At 38.1% G+C, this 16,222-nt stretch overlaps 1 protein-coding gene across 5 annotated transcripts in view; it reads right to left on the reverse strand.

Moving 5' to 3' along the window:
* Window positions 1–16,222, reverse strand: part of FAM162A (family with sequence similarity 162 member A) — a 39,068-nt gene that overhangs the window by 4,883 nt on the left and 17,963 nt on the right. For all 5 annotated transcript variants that reach the window (XM_081571795.1, XM_081571799.1, XM_081571796.1 and 2 more), the window contains 2 exons: window positions 13,710–13,832; window positions 10,977–11,085 (listed from right to left, as the gene is read on the reverse strand). In XM_081571795.1, the coding sequence (XP_081427921.1) occupies window positions 10,977–11,085; window positions 13,710–13,832 (232 nt within the window). The remainder of the gene's footprint in view (window positions 1–10,976; window positions 11,086–13,709; window positions 13,833–16,222) is intronic.

Raw genomic sequence — 16,222 nt, forward strand, 5'->3', positions numbered from 1 at the left:
TTATGACAAATCCATAGTCAACCAAATACTCAACAATGAACAGCTAAAAGTCTTACCACTAAATTCTAGAACAAGGCAAGGACATTTGACTCACCACTTCTATTCATCATAGTGCAGTCTTGGATTGGAAGAATTAACATTGTTAAAATGGTCATACTACCCAAAGCAGTCTACAGATTTAATGTGGTTCCTATCAAACTATGCATGATGTTTTTCACAGAACTAGAACAAATAATCCTAAAATTTATATAGAGCCACAAAGACCCAGAATTGCCAAAGCAATCCTGAAGAGAAAGAACAAAGCTAGGGGCATAACACACTCAGACTTCAAACAGTACTACAAAGCTACAGTAATCAAAACAGCATGGTATTGGCACAAAAACAGACATGCAAATCCATAGAACAGAATATAGAAACCCACACACCTATAATCAATTAATCTTGGACAAAGGAGGCAAGAATATGCAAGGGAGAAAAGAAGTCTATTCAGTAAGTGGTTTGGGAAAGCTGGACAGCCTTATGTACATCAATGAAGTCAAAACACCCTCACACCATACACAAAATACACAAAAATAAACTCAAAATGGCTTAAAGATCTAAATATAAGACATGATACCATAAAATCCGTAGAACAGAACACAGGCAAAACATTCTTTGACATAAATCTTACCAATATCTTCTTAGGTCAGTCTCCCAAGGTAAAAGAAAGAAAAGCAAAAATAAATTGGACTGAATTAAATTTATAAGTTTTTGCACAGTAAAGGAAACCATACCCAAAATGTAAAAAAAAAAAAAACCCTACAGAATGGGAGAAAATATTCACAACTGATGTGATCAACAAAGGCTTAATTTCCCAAATATACAAACAGCACATACAGCTCAATATTTAACAAACCACCCAATTAAATATGGGCAGAAGACCTAAGTGGACACTTCTCCTAAAAAGAAACCATCAGGCACATAAAAAGACATCAAGAATCATCAAGAAAACCACAATGAAGTATCACTTCAAGCCTGTCAGCATGGCTGACATCAAAAAGACCACAAGTAACAAATGTTGGCAAGGATGCAGAGAAAAAGGAAGCCCTCATGCACTGTTGGTGGGAATGAAAACTGATACAGCCACTATGGAGAACAGTATGGAGGGTCCTTTAAAAAACAAAAATAAAGTTACTATATGATTTGGCAATCTCACTCCTAAGCATACATCCAGAAAAGACAAAAACTCTAAAAGATACATGTACCCTAATGTACACAGCAGCAGTATTTACGATAGCCAAGACACAGATGACACAGTTACACACACACACATATACGTATACACACACACACAACAAAATGGAATATTACACAGCTGAAAAAGATAATGAAAACTGCCATTTGGAGCAACATGGATGGACCTAGAGATTATCATACTAAGTGAAGCCAGAGGAAGACAAATATCACATGATATCACTTAGATGTGGAATATAAAATATGAAATCAACCTATTTACAAAACAGAAATAGATTCACAGACATAAGAAATAATCTTATGGTTACCAAAGAGAATGGAGGGGGAGGGATAAATTCAGTTTGGGATTAACAGATATACACATATATATTAGATAAACAAGGATCTACTAGGTAGCACAGGGAACTATATTCAATCTCTTGTAATATAATAGAAAAGAATCTGAAAAAAGTATGTATTATGTATAACTGAATTACTATGCTGTAACCTAAAACACCACTCTGTAAATTAACCATACCTGAACTTAAAAAAAAAAAAACACAGTAGGACTGCACAAATTTAAAGTACTAAAAATTAAAAAAAAAAAAAAAAAAGTATGAAGATGAAAAATGGAGCCTGGAATAAGGCAAAATAAAGAAAAAAAAGCCAAAAAAGGGCAAGACATGTTAATCTACACTTGCTATGGTGGGCCCAGTTTTGGCTCGGTAGTTTCACTTTAGCAGCCAGTGCTAAAATGAATCAGTATCTATTTCTCCCTGAGGTTCTTAAGAAGATAGTATATGATATAATGACATTTTGAATAACATCCTGACAATGTGCTGTGCTGTGCTTAGTCACTCAGTCATGTCCGACTCTCTGAGACCCCATGGACTGTAGCCCACCAGGCTCCTATGTCCATGGGGATTCTCCAGGCAAGAATACTGAAGTGGGTTGCCATGCCCTCCTCCAGGGGATCTTCCCAACCCAGGGATCAAACCCAGGTCTCCTGCATTGCAGATGGATTTTTTTTTTAACCATCTGAGCCACACTGCAATGAGCTTCATAAGGTTCAACACAAGCACAATTCAGAAAGAAAACAAACATGGGAGAGTTAAACAATGTGCTCTTTATACCCAGCTTTTGCTCTCTGCCTTGAACCAGGAAGAGATTTCAGGATATCTGGTACAGCAGAAAGATCCTTTAGGCAATGATCCCTTAACATTTAACTAATGTTTTGGTAAAAATGAGTGACAATGAACTTGAGATTGTGCTCTTTGTCAAGTGCCTCCTATAACTGGTCTGCTGAATACAGACCTATGTACCTTGATAGAACGTTTTGGGTTAAATTACCATTCTTATGTGAAAGCTAAAAGGCCTAACAGGGAAGAGTCTAAACAGAAGGCTGCTTCATCTTGGTGATTCTGCAGGTAGGCAATGGGTCCCAGTTCTACTACCTGAGTGTTTGGTGAGCATCAGGGCAGGGTATGTGGAGTCCTAATGGGCTCAGGACAGAAAACTGGCCTACTCAGTAGTATGTTCAGTTCAGTTCAGTCGCTAGTTGTGTCCGACTCTTTGCAAACCATGAACTGCAGCACGCCAGGCCTTCCTGTCCATCACGAACTCCCAGAGTCCACCCAAACCCATGTCCATTGTGTCGGTGATGCCATCCAACCATCTCATCCTCTGTCATCCCCTTCTCCTCCCACCCTCAATCCTTCCCAGCATCAGGGTCTTTTCAAAAGAGTCAGCTCTTCGCATCAGGTGGCCAAAGTATTGGAGTTTCAGCTTCAACATCAGTCCTTCCAATGAACACCCAGGACTGATCTCCTTTAGGATGGACTGGTTGGATCTCCTTGCAGTTCAAGGGACTCTCAAGAGTCTTCTCCAACACCACAGTTCAAAAGCATCAGTTCTTTGGCGCTCAGCTTCCTTCACCGTCCAACTCTCACATCCATACATGACCACTGGATAAACCATAGCCTTGACTAGACGGACCTTTGTTGGCAAAGTAATGTTTCTGCTTTTAAATATGCTATCTAGGTTGGCCATAACCTTCCTTCCAAGGAGTAAGCGTCTTTTAATTTCATGGCTGCAATCACCATCAGCAGTGATTTTGGAGCCCAAAAAAATAAAGTCTGACACTGTTTCCACTCTTTCCCCATCTATTTCCCATGAAGTGATGGGACCAGATGCTATGATCTTAGTTTTCTGAATGTTGAGCTTTAAGCCAACTTTTTCACTCTCCTCTTTCACTTTCATCAAGAGGCTCTTTAGTTCTTCTTCACTTTCTGCCATGAGGGTGGTTTCATCTGCATATCTGAGGTTATTGATATTTCTCCCGGCAATCTTGATTCCAGCTTGTGCTTCCTCCATCCCAGCGTTTCTCATGATGTACTCTGCATATAAGTTAAATAAGCATGGTGACAATATACAGCCTTGACATACTTCTTTTCCTATTTGGAACCAGTCTGTTGTTGCATGTCCAGTTCTAACTGTTGCTTCCTGACCTGCATACAGGTTCCTTAAGAGGCAGGTCAGGTGGTCTGGAATTCCCATCTCTTTCAGAATTTTCCACAGTTTGTGGTGATCCTCACAGTCAAAGGCTTTGGCATAGTCAATAAAACAGAAATAGATGTTTTTCCGGAACTCTCTTGCTTTTTCGATGATCCAGCGGATGTTGGCAATTTGATCTCTGGTTCCTCTGCCTTTTCTAAATCCAGCTTGAACATCTGGAAGTTCATGGTTCACATATTGCTCTCACACTCACCTAGAGCTGGACATCCTGGAATGTGAAGTCAGTAGTATTTAGGAAGTGATTATATCTAGATGAATGAATTTGAGTGCTAACTTTTTTTGCCTCCTTATATTACCTTTGAAACTGGGGGGAGGAAAGTACTTTAAAAATGCATGGAAGGAGGCACAAGGTCCAGGGTGTTGCAGATGGTAGGAGAAGATTCCTGAAAGCATATACACACTGATGTAAGAGCTTGGATCCAGTGAGGGAGCAATGTGGATGGAGTCCTCTAGGCACTGAAGCTGGGCCTGCAGGGTGGGAGGAACCAGGGACAACTGCTAAGAACATTGAATTGCTCTATTAAGAGCATCTGAGATCCCACCAACCACAACTACCCATGTTGACAAATGTTTTATGTGGACTGGTATTTCCAACTGAAGTGCTGTAATCCTCAGGAAAAGTGATGTATTTTCCATTTGAGGGAACATAAAAAAGTAAAATGCATTTAAATAAGGTCACAAGGTTGCCCTCCATTCTACAGGGAGCAAGAACGGATATGTTAAGCAGTGCCTGTTCAGAACGACCAGCACAAGGATGAATGGAGGCCCAGGCCCAGAGAAGAGACTGCTAGGGTGACTCGTGAGATTGTGCTTTGGGCTTGATGGTGTCTTGGGACCACCTACAAGTCAGACTATGGCAGGTTTTCCTTAGTAAAGTGTATAAAGCACCTATTAGGGCCATCAGTACATACCAGCCTGATTTCTGCTGGGATATTCACAAAGAAGTTACAGTACAGGTAAGACTTTGAAGTCATATTTATTTACAGCATGCTCTCAACTGTCACTTGAGCTAAGAAGGACCAAGGCTCTCCTGCTGAAATAATTCTAGTGAATATAATGTGTTATTTAATTTGACAGGCAGAAAGTGAAGGGCTCTGTTAAAGTTGTAAACAGAAAGCAAAACCGACTTATCTTCCTAGGAAAAGATACCTTAATGAACCCAGAACTTCTTCAATCATGACTTTATTCAGAAGCCAGAAGGCTCCAGAACAATTCCTTACTAGAAGAGAATGAATGTCCAGGAGCTTTGTTCCAAGTCCCTGTCTCTGAAGAGGATGATGTCCCAAGGGGAGACTGCATCTATTTCTTAGAATCTCTTTTGGCCAAGATGCAAACCGTTAGGTAAGAGCAGTGGTTCTCAACTTGGAATGATTCCCAGGTCTGAAATGAACTCTGGGGCTCCTAGGTCGTGCAGCAAGACTCCAGGAATCAGCTCTGCCTACCAGTAGTCTGGTACTAATCCCAAGATCTGCTTCACCTGCCACTGGGTGGGCAACAGGCTCAGATTCATCAGGACCCTGTCTCTGGCCACCAGTGTGCCAGCACTAGTGCCAGGGCTCCCCAGAGACCTGCAATCACATACATATAAATACAATTAGTGACTTAGATAAAAAGAGGCAGCAGAGGAATATGTTCTAGGAGAAGGAACAAGATAAAACCCTAAAAGATGAACTAAGTAAAGTGGAGATAGCCTACCAACATGAGAAAGACCTCAGAGTAATGATCATAAGGATCATAAAGATCATAAATGATCATTCTTGGAAGAAGAATGGGTGCACAGAACGAGAAGTTAGAAGTTTTTAAAAAAGAAAACACAAAGAATAACCAGATATGAAAAATACAGTAACTGAAACGTGAACTACAGTAAAGGAATCAACAGTAGACTAAATGATACAGAAAAATGGATCACTGAGCTGGAAGACAGAATAGTGAAAACCACTGCCACTGAGCAGAAAAAAATGAAAAGAAATAAGGACAGTTTAAGAGACCTCTGGGACGACATCAAGCCCACTAATATTCACATTATAGGGGTCCCAGAAGGAGAAGAGCAAGAAAGTGCTTCAGAAATAATTGAAGAGATAATAGCTGAAAACTTTCCTCACCTGAGAAATGAAAGTCACCCAAGGCCAGGAAGCACAGAATCTCATACAAGATTAACCCAAAGAGGAACACACCAAGAATACTGTAATCAAAAATCAAAATGATAAAAATTAAAGATAAAGAGAGAATACTAAGAGCAGCAAGAGAAAAGTAACAAATTACATAGAGTGACATTCCCACAAGGCTATCAGCTGATTTTCCAGTAGACTCTGCAGGCCTGATGGAAGTGACATGATATATTTAAAGGAATGAAAGAGAAAAATCTACAACCAGAAATAGTCTACCCAGCAAGGTTCTTGTTCAGATTTGATGAAGAAATCAAAAACTTTACAGACAAGCAAAATCTAAGAGAATTCAGCACCACCAAAGCGGCCTTAACAACAAATGTTAAAATGAACTTCTCTAGGCAAAAAAGAAAAGGCCACAATTACAAAAAAAGAAAATTATGGAATGAAAGAGCTCACTGGCAAAGGTAAAGTAAAGTTAGGAAATCATTCAAATACAAAGTTAGTAAAGGTAGGAAATCATCCATACACAAAGATAGTAGGGAGATTAAGAGAGACAAGTAGTTAAGATCATCTGTATCTACAGTAAGCAGTTAAGGGATACACAAAACAATTAGATGCAAAATATGGACTTCCCAGGTGGCACAACGTAAAGAATCCACCTGCCAATGCAGGAAACTCAAGAGATAGAGATATGGGTTCGATTCTTGGATCAGGAAGATCTCCTGGAGAAGGAAATGGCAACCCACTCCAGTATTCTTGCCTAGAGAATTCCAAGGACAGAGAAGCCTGTTGGGTTACAGTCCATGGGATTGCAAAGAGTCAGACATGATTGAGCTACTGAGCATGCATGATACACACACATGATATCAAAAATAGTAGTCATTAGGGGAGGAATGTGCAAACTCAGGTGTTTTTTTTTAATGCATTGGACGGTGAAGAAAGCTGAGCACCGAAGAATTGATGCTTTTGAACTGTGGTGTTGGAGAAGACTCTTGAGAGTCCCTTGGACTGCAAGGAGATCCAACCAGTCCATCCTAAAGGAGATCAGTCCTGGGTGTTCATTGGAAGGACTGATGTTGAAGCTGAAACTCCAATACTTTGGCCACCTGATGCGAAGAGCTGACTCATTGGAAAAGACCCTAATGCTGGGAAGGATTGGGGGCAAGAGAAGGGGATGACAGAGGATGAGATGGTTGGATGGCATCACTGACTTGATGGACAAGGGTTTGGGTAAACTCCAGGAGTTGGTGATGGACAGGGAGGCCTGGCATGCTGCGATTCATGGGGTCGCAAAGAGTGGGACACGACTGAGCGACTGAACTGAACTGAACTGAAACTAAGAGATGAGCTCCTTAAAACAATCACATATATACCCAGACTGCTATATAAAAACCTCATGGTAACTGCAAACCAAAACTCTATAATAAATATACACACAACAAAGAAAAAGGAATACAAACATACACTAAAGATAGTCATATCAGAAGAGAATAGAACAAAAGAATAAAGAAAAAAAGACCTAGAAAACAAATCCATACTACACATAAAATCAAACAACAAAGACCTATTGTAGAGCATAGGGAACTATATTCAATACCTTGTCATAACTTATAATGGAAAAGAATAGATGTATGCTGCTGTTGCTGCTAAGTCACTTTAGTTGTGTCCGACTCAGTGCGACCCCATAGATGGCAGCCCACCAGGCTCCGCCGTCCCTGGGATTCTCCAGGCAAGAATACTGGAGTGGGTTGCCATTTCCTTCTCCAGTGCAAGAAAGGGAAAAGTGAAAGTGAAGTCGCTCAGTCGTGTCCGACTCTTTGCGACCCCATGGACTGCAGCCTACCAGGCTCCTCCGTCCATGGGATTTTCCAGGCAAGAGTACTGGAGTGGGGTGCCATTGCCTTCTCCCTAGCTGTGTTCAAAATCCCTCTTTTCAATGATATAAAGCCACTTTCAGTAACATGGATCAAACTAGAGATTATTATACTAAGTGAATAAGATAGAGAAAGACAAATAATCATATGACATCACTTATATGTGGAATCTTAAAAATGATATAGATGAATATATTTACAAAACAGAAACAGACTCACAGACATAGAAAACAAACTTATGGTTACCAAAGGGGAAAGGGTGGAGGAGGGATAAACTAGGAGTTTGGGATTAACAGATACACACTATTATAAATAAAATAGATAAAAAGCAAGGACCTTCTGTATAGCACAGGGAACTATATTCGATATTTTATAATAACCTATAACAGAAAAGAATCTGAAAAATAACATATATACAGGTACAACGGAATCACTTTGCTATATGTTTGAAACTAACACATTGTAAATCAACCATATATCAAAAAAATAATAAAAAAAATAAAGGCTCATAAAATGGATGAGTTATTAAAATTTTATGAATGAGTTATTAAAATTTCACTGTGGAAATCAAAAACATTCTCATTCTCAAATTATTTACAAGGAAACAATGTTGAATAGATGTATATATATATGTATATAACTGAATAACTCTGCTATACCCCTGAAACACTGTAAATCAAATATATGTCAATAAAAAATCCAAAACAATTAACAAAAAGGCAGTGAGGATATACATATACATGATTACCTTAAATGTAAATGAACTAAATACTCCAACCAAAAAATACAGACTGAATGGAAGAAAAACAAGACCCATATGTATGCTGCCTATAAGAGACTCATTTCAGATCTAGGGACACATAGACTGAAAGTGAGAGGATGAAAAAAGGTATTTGATGCACATGGAAATCAAAAGAAAGCTAAAATAGCAATACTCATATCAATCAGACAAAATAGACTTTAAAATACTTTTACAAGAGACAAAGAGAGACAGTATAATGATCAAGTGATCAATCCAAGAAAACATAACAATTGTAAATATACCTGCACCCAACATAGGAGCTCCTCAATATGTAAGGTAAAAATTAACTGACATAAAAGGAGAAATTGGGAGTAAGACAATACTAGTATGGGACTTTAACACCCCATTTAACATCCAGACAGAAAATCAATAAGGAAACACAGACCTTGATAACACATTAGACTAAATGGACTTACTTGATACATTTAGAGTATTCCATATGAAAGCAGCAGAATACATTCTTTTCAAGTGCACATGGAACATTCTCCAGGGTAGGTCATATGCTGGGTCACAGGGCCAGCTTCAATAAATTTAAGAAAACTGAAATCATATCAAGCATCTTTTCCAACCACTATGAGACTAAAAATCAACTATAAGAATAAACTGCAAAAAACACAAACATGTGGAGGCTAAGCAATATGCTACTAAACAACCAATGGATCAGTGAAGAAATCAAATAGAAAATCAAAAAACCTAGAGACAAATGAAAACAAAAACACAACAACCCAAAACCTATGGGATGCAGCAAAAACAGTTCTAAGGGGGAAGTTTTTAAGCAATATAAGTTTGCCTCAGGAAATAAAATCTCAAACAAATTAACCTTACACCTAAAGCAACTAGAGAAAGGACAAACAAAACCCAAAGTTAGTAGAAGGGGAGAAATTATAAACATCAGAGCAGAAATAAATTAAACAAAGACTAAAAAAAAAAACCAACAGCAAAGATCAATGAAACTAAAAGCTGGTTTTTTGAAAAGATAAACAAAACTGACAAACCTTCAGCCAGACTCATTAGGGAAAAAAAAGTGAGAGGGCCTAAATCAATAAAATCAGAAATGAAAAGGAAGAAGTTACAGTCCACACCACAGAAATACAAAGGATCACAAGAGACTATTATGAAAAACCTTATGCAAATAAAATGGGAACCTTGAAGAAATGGACAAATTCTTAGAAAGGTACAATCTCCTAAGACTGAACCAGGAAGAAATCGAAAATATGAACAGACCAATAACTAGTGTTGAAATTGAATGGTATTTTAAGAACTCCCAACAAATAAAAGTTTAGAACCAGACAGCTCCATGGGTGAGTTGTAGCCAACATTTAGAGAAGAGTTAACACCTCTCCTGCTGGAACTATTCCAAAAAATTGCAGAGGAAGGGATACTTCCTAACTCATTCTATGGGCTACCATCACCCTGATACCAAAACCAGACAAAGATACCAACACCACCAGAAAAATAATAGATCAGTATCACTGATGAACATAGATGCAGAAATCCTAAACAAAATACGAGAAAACTGAATCCAACAATAAATTAAAAGGCCCATACACCATGATCAAATAGAATTTATCCCAGGGATGCAAGGATTTTTCACCAACCACAAATCAATCAGTATGATACACCACATTAGCGAACTTAAGAACAAAAACCATATGATGATCTAAATAGATGCAGAAAAAGCTTTTGATAAAATTTAATATTGGTTATGGTAAAAACTCTCCAAAAAGTGGGCACAGAGAGAACACACCTCAAAACAGTAAAGGCCATATATAAAAAAGCCCGCAGCTAACATTATACTAAACAATGAAAAGGTGAAAGCATTCCCTCTAAGATCAGGAAGAAGACAAGAATGCCCACTCTTGCCACTTTTATTCAACACAGTTTTGGAAGTCCTAGCCTTGGCAATCAAAGAAGAAAAAGAAATAAATGAATCCAAATTGGAAAGGAAGAAGTAAAACTGTCATTGTTTGCAGATGACGTGATAACCATACATAGAAAATCCTAAGGATGCCACCAGAAAAACTACTCGAGTTCATCAATGAACTGGATAAAGCTGTAGGACCAAAATTAACATACAGAAATCTATTGCATTTCTATATGCTAACAACAAAATATAAAAAGGAGAAATTAATTTAGTTACTTTCTATAGCTAAGAGAGAAAATCAAACCAGCTGACTTCAGATTACCTGACAGCTCTTCACTAGGTACTACATAAGAGCAATGATAATACACTGATTTTCCAGCACTGTTTTTATTCCAGGTACTTGTCAAAAAGTAAACGTTTACAAAAGTGGAAACTTTTACATATGGCTGAAAGGTTTTAAATAGACTCAGAGGAACTGCTTTTCCTTTAAAATAGATTACTGAAAAATAAAAGCTGCTTACAACCCTAAATTCAGCACTCACGAGACAGTCTCTGGAATTTCATCTTCCTTTTTGAAGCGACCTGACCATATTAGAATCTTCTTCTCCCAATCCGTAGGCTTATGCAATGGCACTCTGTGGCTGTAAGTGTCTATGAGAAAAACAAGAGAAGATATCGTATTTATATGAGATTGACTCCCAAATTTAGCAACAGAAAAATGCTATTTGTGTTTTTTTAGCTATTCACTAAACAGAATCATGGAGAAGGCAATGGCACCCCACTCCAGTACTCTTGCCTGGAAAGTCCCATGGATGGAGGAGCCTGGTAGGTTCCAGTCCATGGGCTTGCTAAAAGTCGGACACGACTGAGCGACTTCACTTTCACTTTTCACTTTCATGCATTGGACAAGGAAATGGCAACCCACTCCAGTGTTCTTGCCTGGAGAATCCCAGGGTCAGGGGAGCCTGGTGGGCTGCCGTCTATGGGGTCGCACAGAGTCGGACACAACTGAAGTGACTTAGCAGCAAACAGAATCATTGAGAAATCTCAAGCTAATTAGAGCTTTATTTGAATGGAATTTCTTAGGTTGCTCATTTATTTAAATGAGATTCAAAAATTTTGTAAGGACTGAGGTAAAATAAAAGCGTTATTTCCCAATATAAGCCCCAGCCTTTGAAAGCTGAAAGAACACCATGAACAAAGATATAAAGTGAGAAGGATGAACTAAGAAGGGAACAGCATGGGAGCCTATTTGACTTTGGTAGAATTTTTAAGTCTGTAAGGTAAAATCAGATTATAAAAGAACCTGAATGGCAGGCTAAAGGTTTTAGACCTGACTCAAGAACTATTCTTGGGAAGTTTAATCTGCACAGTGGCTGGAAAGAGAAAGGATAGGATAGAGTGGACAAGACCAAATAGGTCTCAAATAGGAGATTATAATACAAGCTATTACAATACAAGGGTAGGTTGTTATAGCCTCAACTAGAGTTGTAACAGTAGGAAGAGAGACAAAAAGTCAATCTGAAAGAATCTGGAGATTGATTAAGATAAAGATGGATTCATGAAGAACCTCAAACTTGGATGATTAAAACAAAAGCAGTATTGTTAACCAAAATAAGGCGACTGAAAACAACCAGTCAGGAGAGGAAAAAGTACTAATGCCATTTTAGATCTACTGGGTCTAAATCCACGCCATCTGAGTAAGTTTCATTAATGAGTTGGGAGTAGAGATAACCACTGGTGCAAAGAAAGAGCCAGTGAGGATGATAGATGCAGAAGACCAGGGGCTGAGCTTCGGTGCATGACCCAGAGAGGACAAAGAGGCAGCAGAGGAAAATGGAGCAGCCGCAACAGGCAGAACCAGAGACTACAAAAGAGTCTTTCAAAGGAAGGGGAAGTCACTGAAGACAAGAAGCAGAAAAAGGGGATCACAGAATGTCAGAGTTACAAAGGACCTTGGAGATAATCTCATCTAACTTTCATGTACTGCTGACACCTCTCTTGCAGACAGACCATCTCCTTGACTACATCACCTTTGTTTATGCTGCACCTTTCACTTAATCAGAAGCCAACAGCAAGAGGAACAGAAAAGTCACTAGGGAAAAAAATCCATAAAGAACCAAAGGCAAGAAAAGACATTTAGAAATACAGAAATAGTACTGCTGTAATCTTTTAGCATTTGGTACTTTCTCTATAGTTTATTTTTACTTTATGTACTACACACTCATTAAAGACAATTCAGAAAGTACACATGTGAAAAAAGAAAAAGATAAAAACCACACTTAATTCTCGGCTCTCATAGTATGAGCACTATGTTCATTTTGGTATGTTTCCTAAATCTTATCACCATATATAGGTACATATATATAATTTCTATATGTACCATTCTTGGGCTTACACACAGTCTAAAATTTTGTATCCTGCCTTGTTCACTAACATTATGACAAAAATTTTCCATGCCAGTATGTTGTATTTATAAGCACCATTTCCAATAGTTGCACAACTCATCAAGTAGATCTAATGTATAATTAATCATTCCCAGATTATTTAACATTTAGACTAATTTCTCATTTTCCTTTATATGTGTGTGTGTATAAATATATATAGATATACATATACCTACATATATATAAATAAATGGGAACAGCTTCACATTCAAAGCTTTTTTCACATAAAGGGATTGTTCTTTAGGATAGATCCCCAGAAATAAAATACCAGGTCAAGGGGTATAAATACTTTTAACCTCTTGATAAATATTCTTTGAGAACAGTTCTTTTCCATCCACCAGTACCTATCTGGCCCTACTGTATTCCCATGAAGAAGCAATGAGCAAGTAGTTCCTGGGGCCATACAGTTTAAATATTATGCTCCTTCTTTCCACAGTGCTGACAGTGACAGAACTTGGGAGTTAGGGATAGGACTAAACATGGCTGAAGTTAATGTACAAGCCAGTGCATAGCCCTAAGTATATTGTACCCAAATGTCATTTTTTGATTTGGTTCATCTTTGAGGCTGACCAATATTTACTTTGGTACATCTGTCATCTACAGAAAGCTCTAGTCAAATCCTTGAGGTAAGAGATGAAAATGACAAATGGGAAAAATGAAGAAATCACTGCCACATGTAAGCACAACTAATATAATACAATTTGCGAGGCCTGAACTACATGATAGGGACCCCTGTAACCACCTCTCTTTTAGGTCCTTTTGATTCCAGGTTGTTCTAGTCTTTGGGAGCTGCCTAGTCCATAAGTAGAAAGACAAATAAAAACTTACAGGTTGGAGGCTTTGGACTTTCCTGGGGTTTGCTGCAAAATCCATTTATTCTCTTCAAATCAGAGTTTCTGGTAGCCCTTAAAGATGAGAAAGCATTTCTTTCACATGACCTAAAACAACTTCCTAGAAAAGAGAAAAAAAATGTTTCAGATAAAGGAAATCTGATATCTTACAATGAAAAATGCCTGCAAATTACGTATTTCATTTATAAAAATTAACTCACTTAAAAAATGAATATCCTACTCTATGTAAGATACATGTACTATATTTAAGGTGCTATGCTTAGTGCTATCTTAAAATATGCATGTTTTGCTGGTTAGGAAATTAGGAATTTACAATATATTTTATTGGCTTTAAGTTTTATAAAAGTACTTCTCACGTGTCTTATAACAATAATGATTCTGTTATGAATCATTAGTGTTAGTATAACCCTCAGTGTTAGCATGAACATTTTTAATCAATAATTAATCAGAATTCAAAGCAGAGACAGTCAGAAACAGTTCTGATGAGGGTAAAAGGGGATAATTCTGAGTATGGGGGTGGGGAGTCATACAAGAGACTAGGGCTGATCCTCAGTCAAAGGATCATCACAAAAGAGCCCTAGGCCCTAGGATGTTAAAGCAAGGGAGTACTACAGAAGAGTGAAACAGAAAAGAAAGCTGGAAAGGCAGCAACAATAAATCTGTTCAAGATCCTGATGCTCCGTGATGCTCTGGGTGACAAAGAAAGGGATACCCGAGATTTGCCTTTAATGTGACAAGAATGAGCCCTCACAGCTTTGTGCTTCCAACTTCACAGAATTCAAAAAGTTTTTAAAAAGCTATTTGTTAGTGGATAAACAGTCTGTACCTTTGAAGTTCCAGATGCCTAAGTGAATGTCATTGTAGCTTCAGAGTTTGAAGCAGTAAGGGGAGGAAAGAGAGGGAAGAGCAGTAAAATGTGGTTTCAGCACTGGACCTCCCTAAGTTGGTGAGAACCATAATTACCTTGCTTTTTCTTTCTCCTGCTGTTAAGAAAATCTTTGAACACAGCAATCCTAAAAAACCATCACTGTGGACTTCTCATGGGCATACGTTTATATTTGTGTAAAGATTTTTAAAAGAACACTTTTATTGATACATAATTTCATATTAAAAATTCATCCTTTTAAATGTGTAAAACAAAGAATCACCTTCTGCTTCAATATTCTGCTTGACAGGAATTAACCGGGGGGGGGCAAAAGATGGAGGAGGGAGTTAGCTTTGCTGTCCACTAATAACTGGACAGAGACTTCCTTAAATGCCTTTCACCAATAAGGTTGCCAGCTTTTGCTGAAGGGCTCTGTGTGCATTTGGGGGGCATGCTCTGGGGGTGGGTATGGAAGAAGCTGTTTGCATTGTATTAGCTCTGAGTAAGGTTTAAAAAAAAAAAAAAAAAAAGGCAAGCCCGCTAACTGAGGGTTTCCATGGAACAGACAGACAGACCAAACAGTAACAGTCCTCTGGGGGTAGGGGTTTGCAGAGCTCCAATTCCATTCTGCCCTTTTCAGTGTCTGCTATATTTTTCAGAGCTACATGATTTCAAGGTATTAGTTTCAAAGTATTACTGTGAAGCCAAGAGGAGATAGGAGTCAGTTAACATTCCATGAGCCTTGCTGTTCTTACCATGACTAAGTCATTTTCTTGGACAAATCCTACACAGATTGTCACAAGCCTCTGAAAAAGTTGACTCTAAGCCTATGGTCATATTTTCATTGCTTTTATATAGGAGTGAATTTTCAGAGGTCCTATTTTCAGAGTGAATTGTCAGATTCACTAACATACGTTAAGCTGGAACCTCTATTAATATCAAGATTTGTGGTTGCCTGCAGTCTGATTTCTTTCACAAGAGGCCTCATTTATTTTGGTTTTCTAGGCAGTAGTCCCAGAAAGCTTCGCCTGGGTCTGAGTAACCACACTACCAGTGCCACCTAGTGACAGCAAGTGTACGCTGTAAGAAAAGTAGATAAATTATAATTGATCTTAGTTTGTTTCCTCATTTTAAATGTAGATAATGTAGTACTTACTTTAACAAGGCTGATTTAAAGGTTATATGGAAAATACACGTGAGAGCATTTGGCAAGATGCTTGAAACATGGCAGCTACTCTAAACATTAAGTTTATTTCCTGAAACACTAATCTTCAAAACATTTTCAGAGCACTTCAATTTTATCCCTAAGATGGTGAGAATTTCTGACCAAGGTAGTTTTAAATTGTTATCAGGGCACGAATAAATTCCTTGAATCTCTTCTAAAGTTTTTCATAGCTTTCAAGATTAAAACAAAAATATTTAATGCTGTGATTCTCAAACTTCAGGATGCATCAGAACCACCCGAATGGCTCGGTAAAATGCCAATCATAGGCACACCTATCTCCAGTTTTAGAAACAGTTATGGGTTAAATCTGCATTTCTAACAAGCTCTTAGGTGAAGCTTCTACTGCTGCTTTGAAACCACACTTTGAGAACTACTGGGTTTTGTATTTTTTTTTTAAACT

The sequence above is a fragment of the Giraffa tippelskirchi genome, chromosome 2, assembly GCF_054371585.1.
Source record: "Giraffa tippelskirchi isolate mGirTip1 chromosome 2, T2T-mGirTip1v1.2.pri, whole genome shotgun sequence".
Classification (NCBI taxonomy): Eukaryota; Metazoa; Chordata; class Mammalia; order Artiodactyla; family Giraffidae; genus Giraffa; species Giraffa tippelskirchi.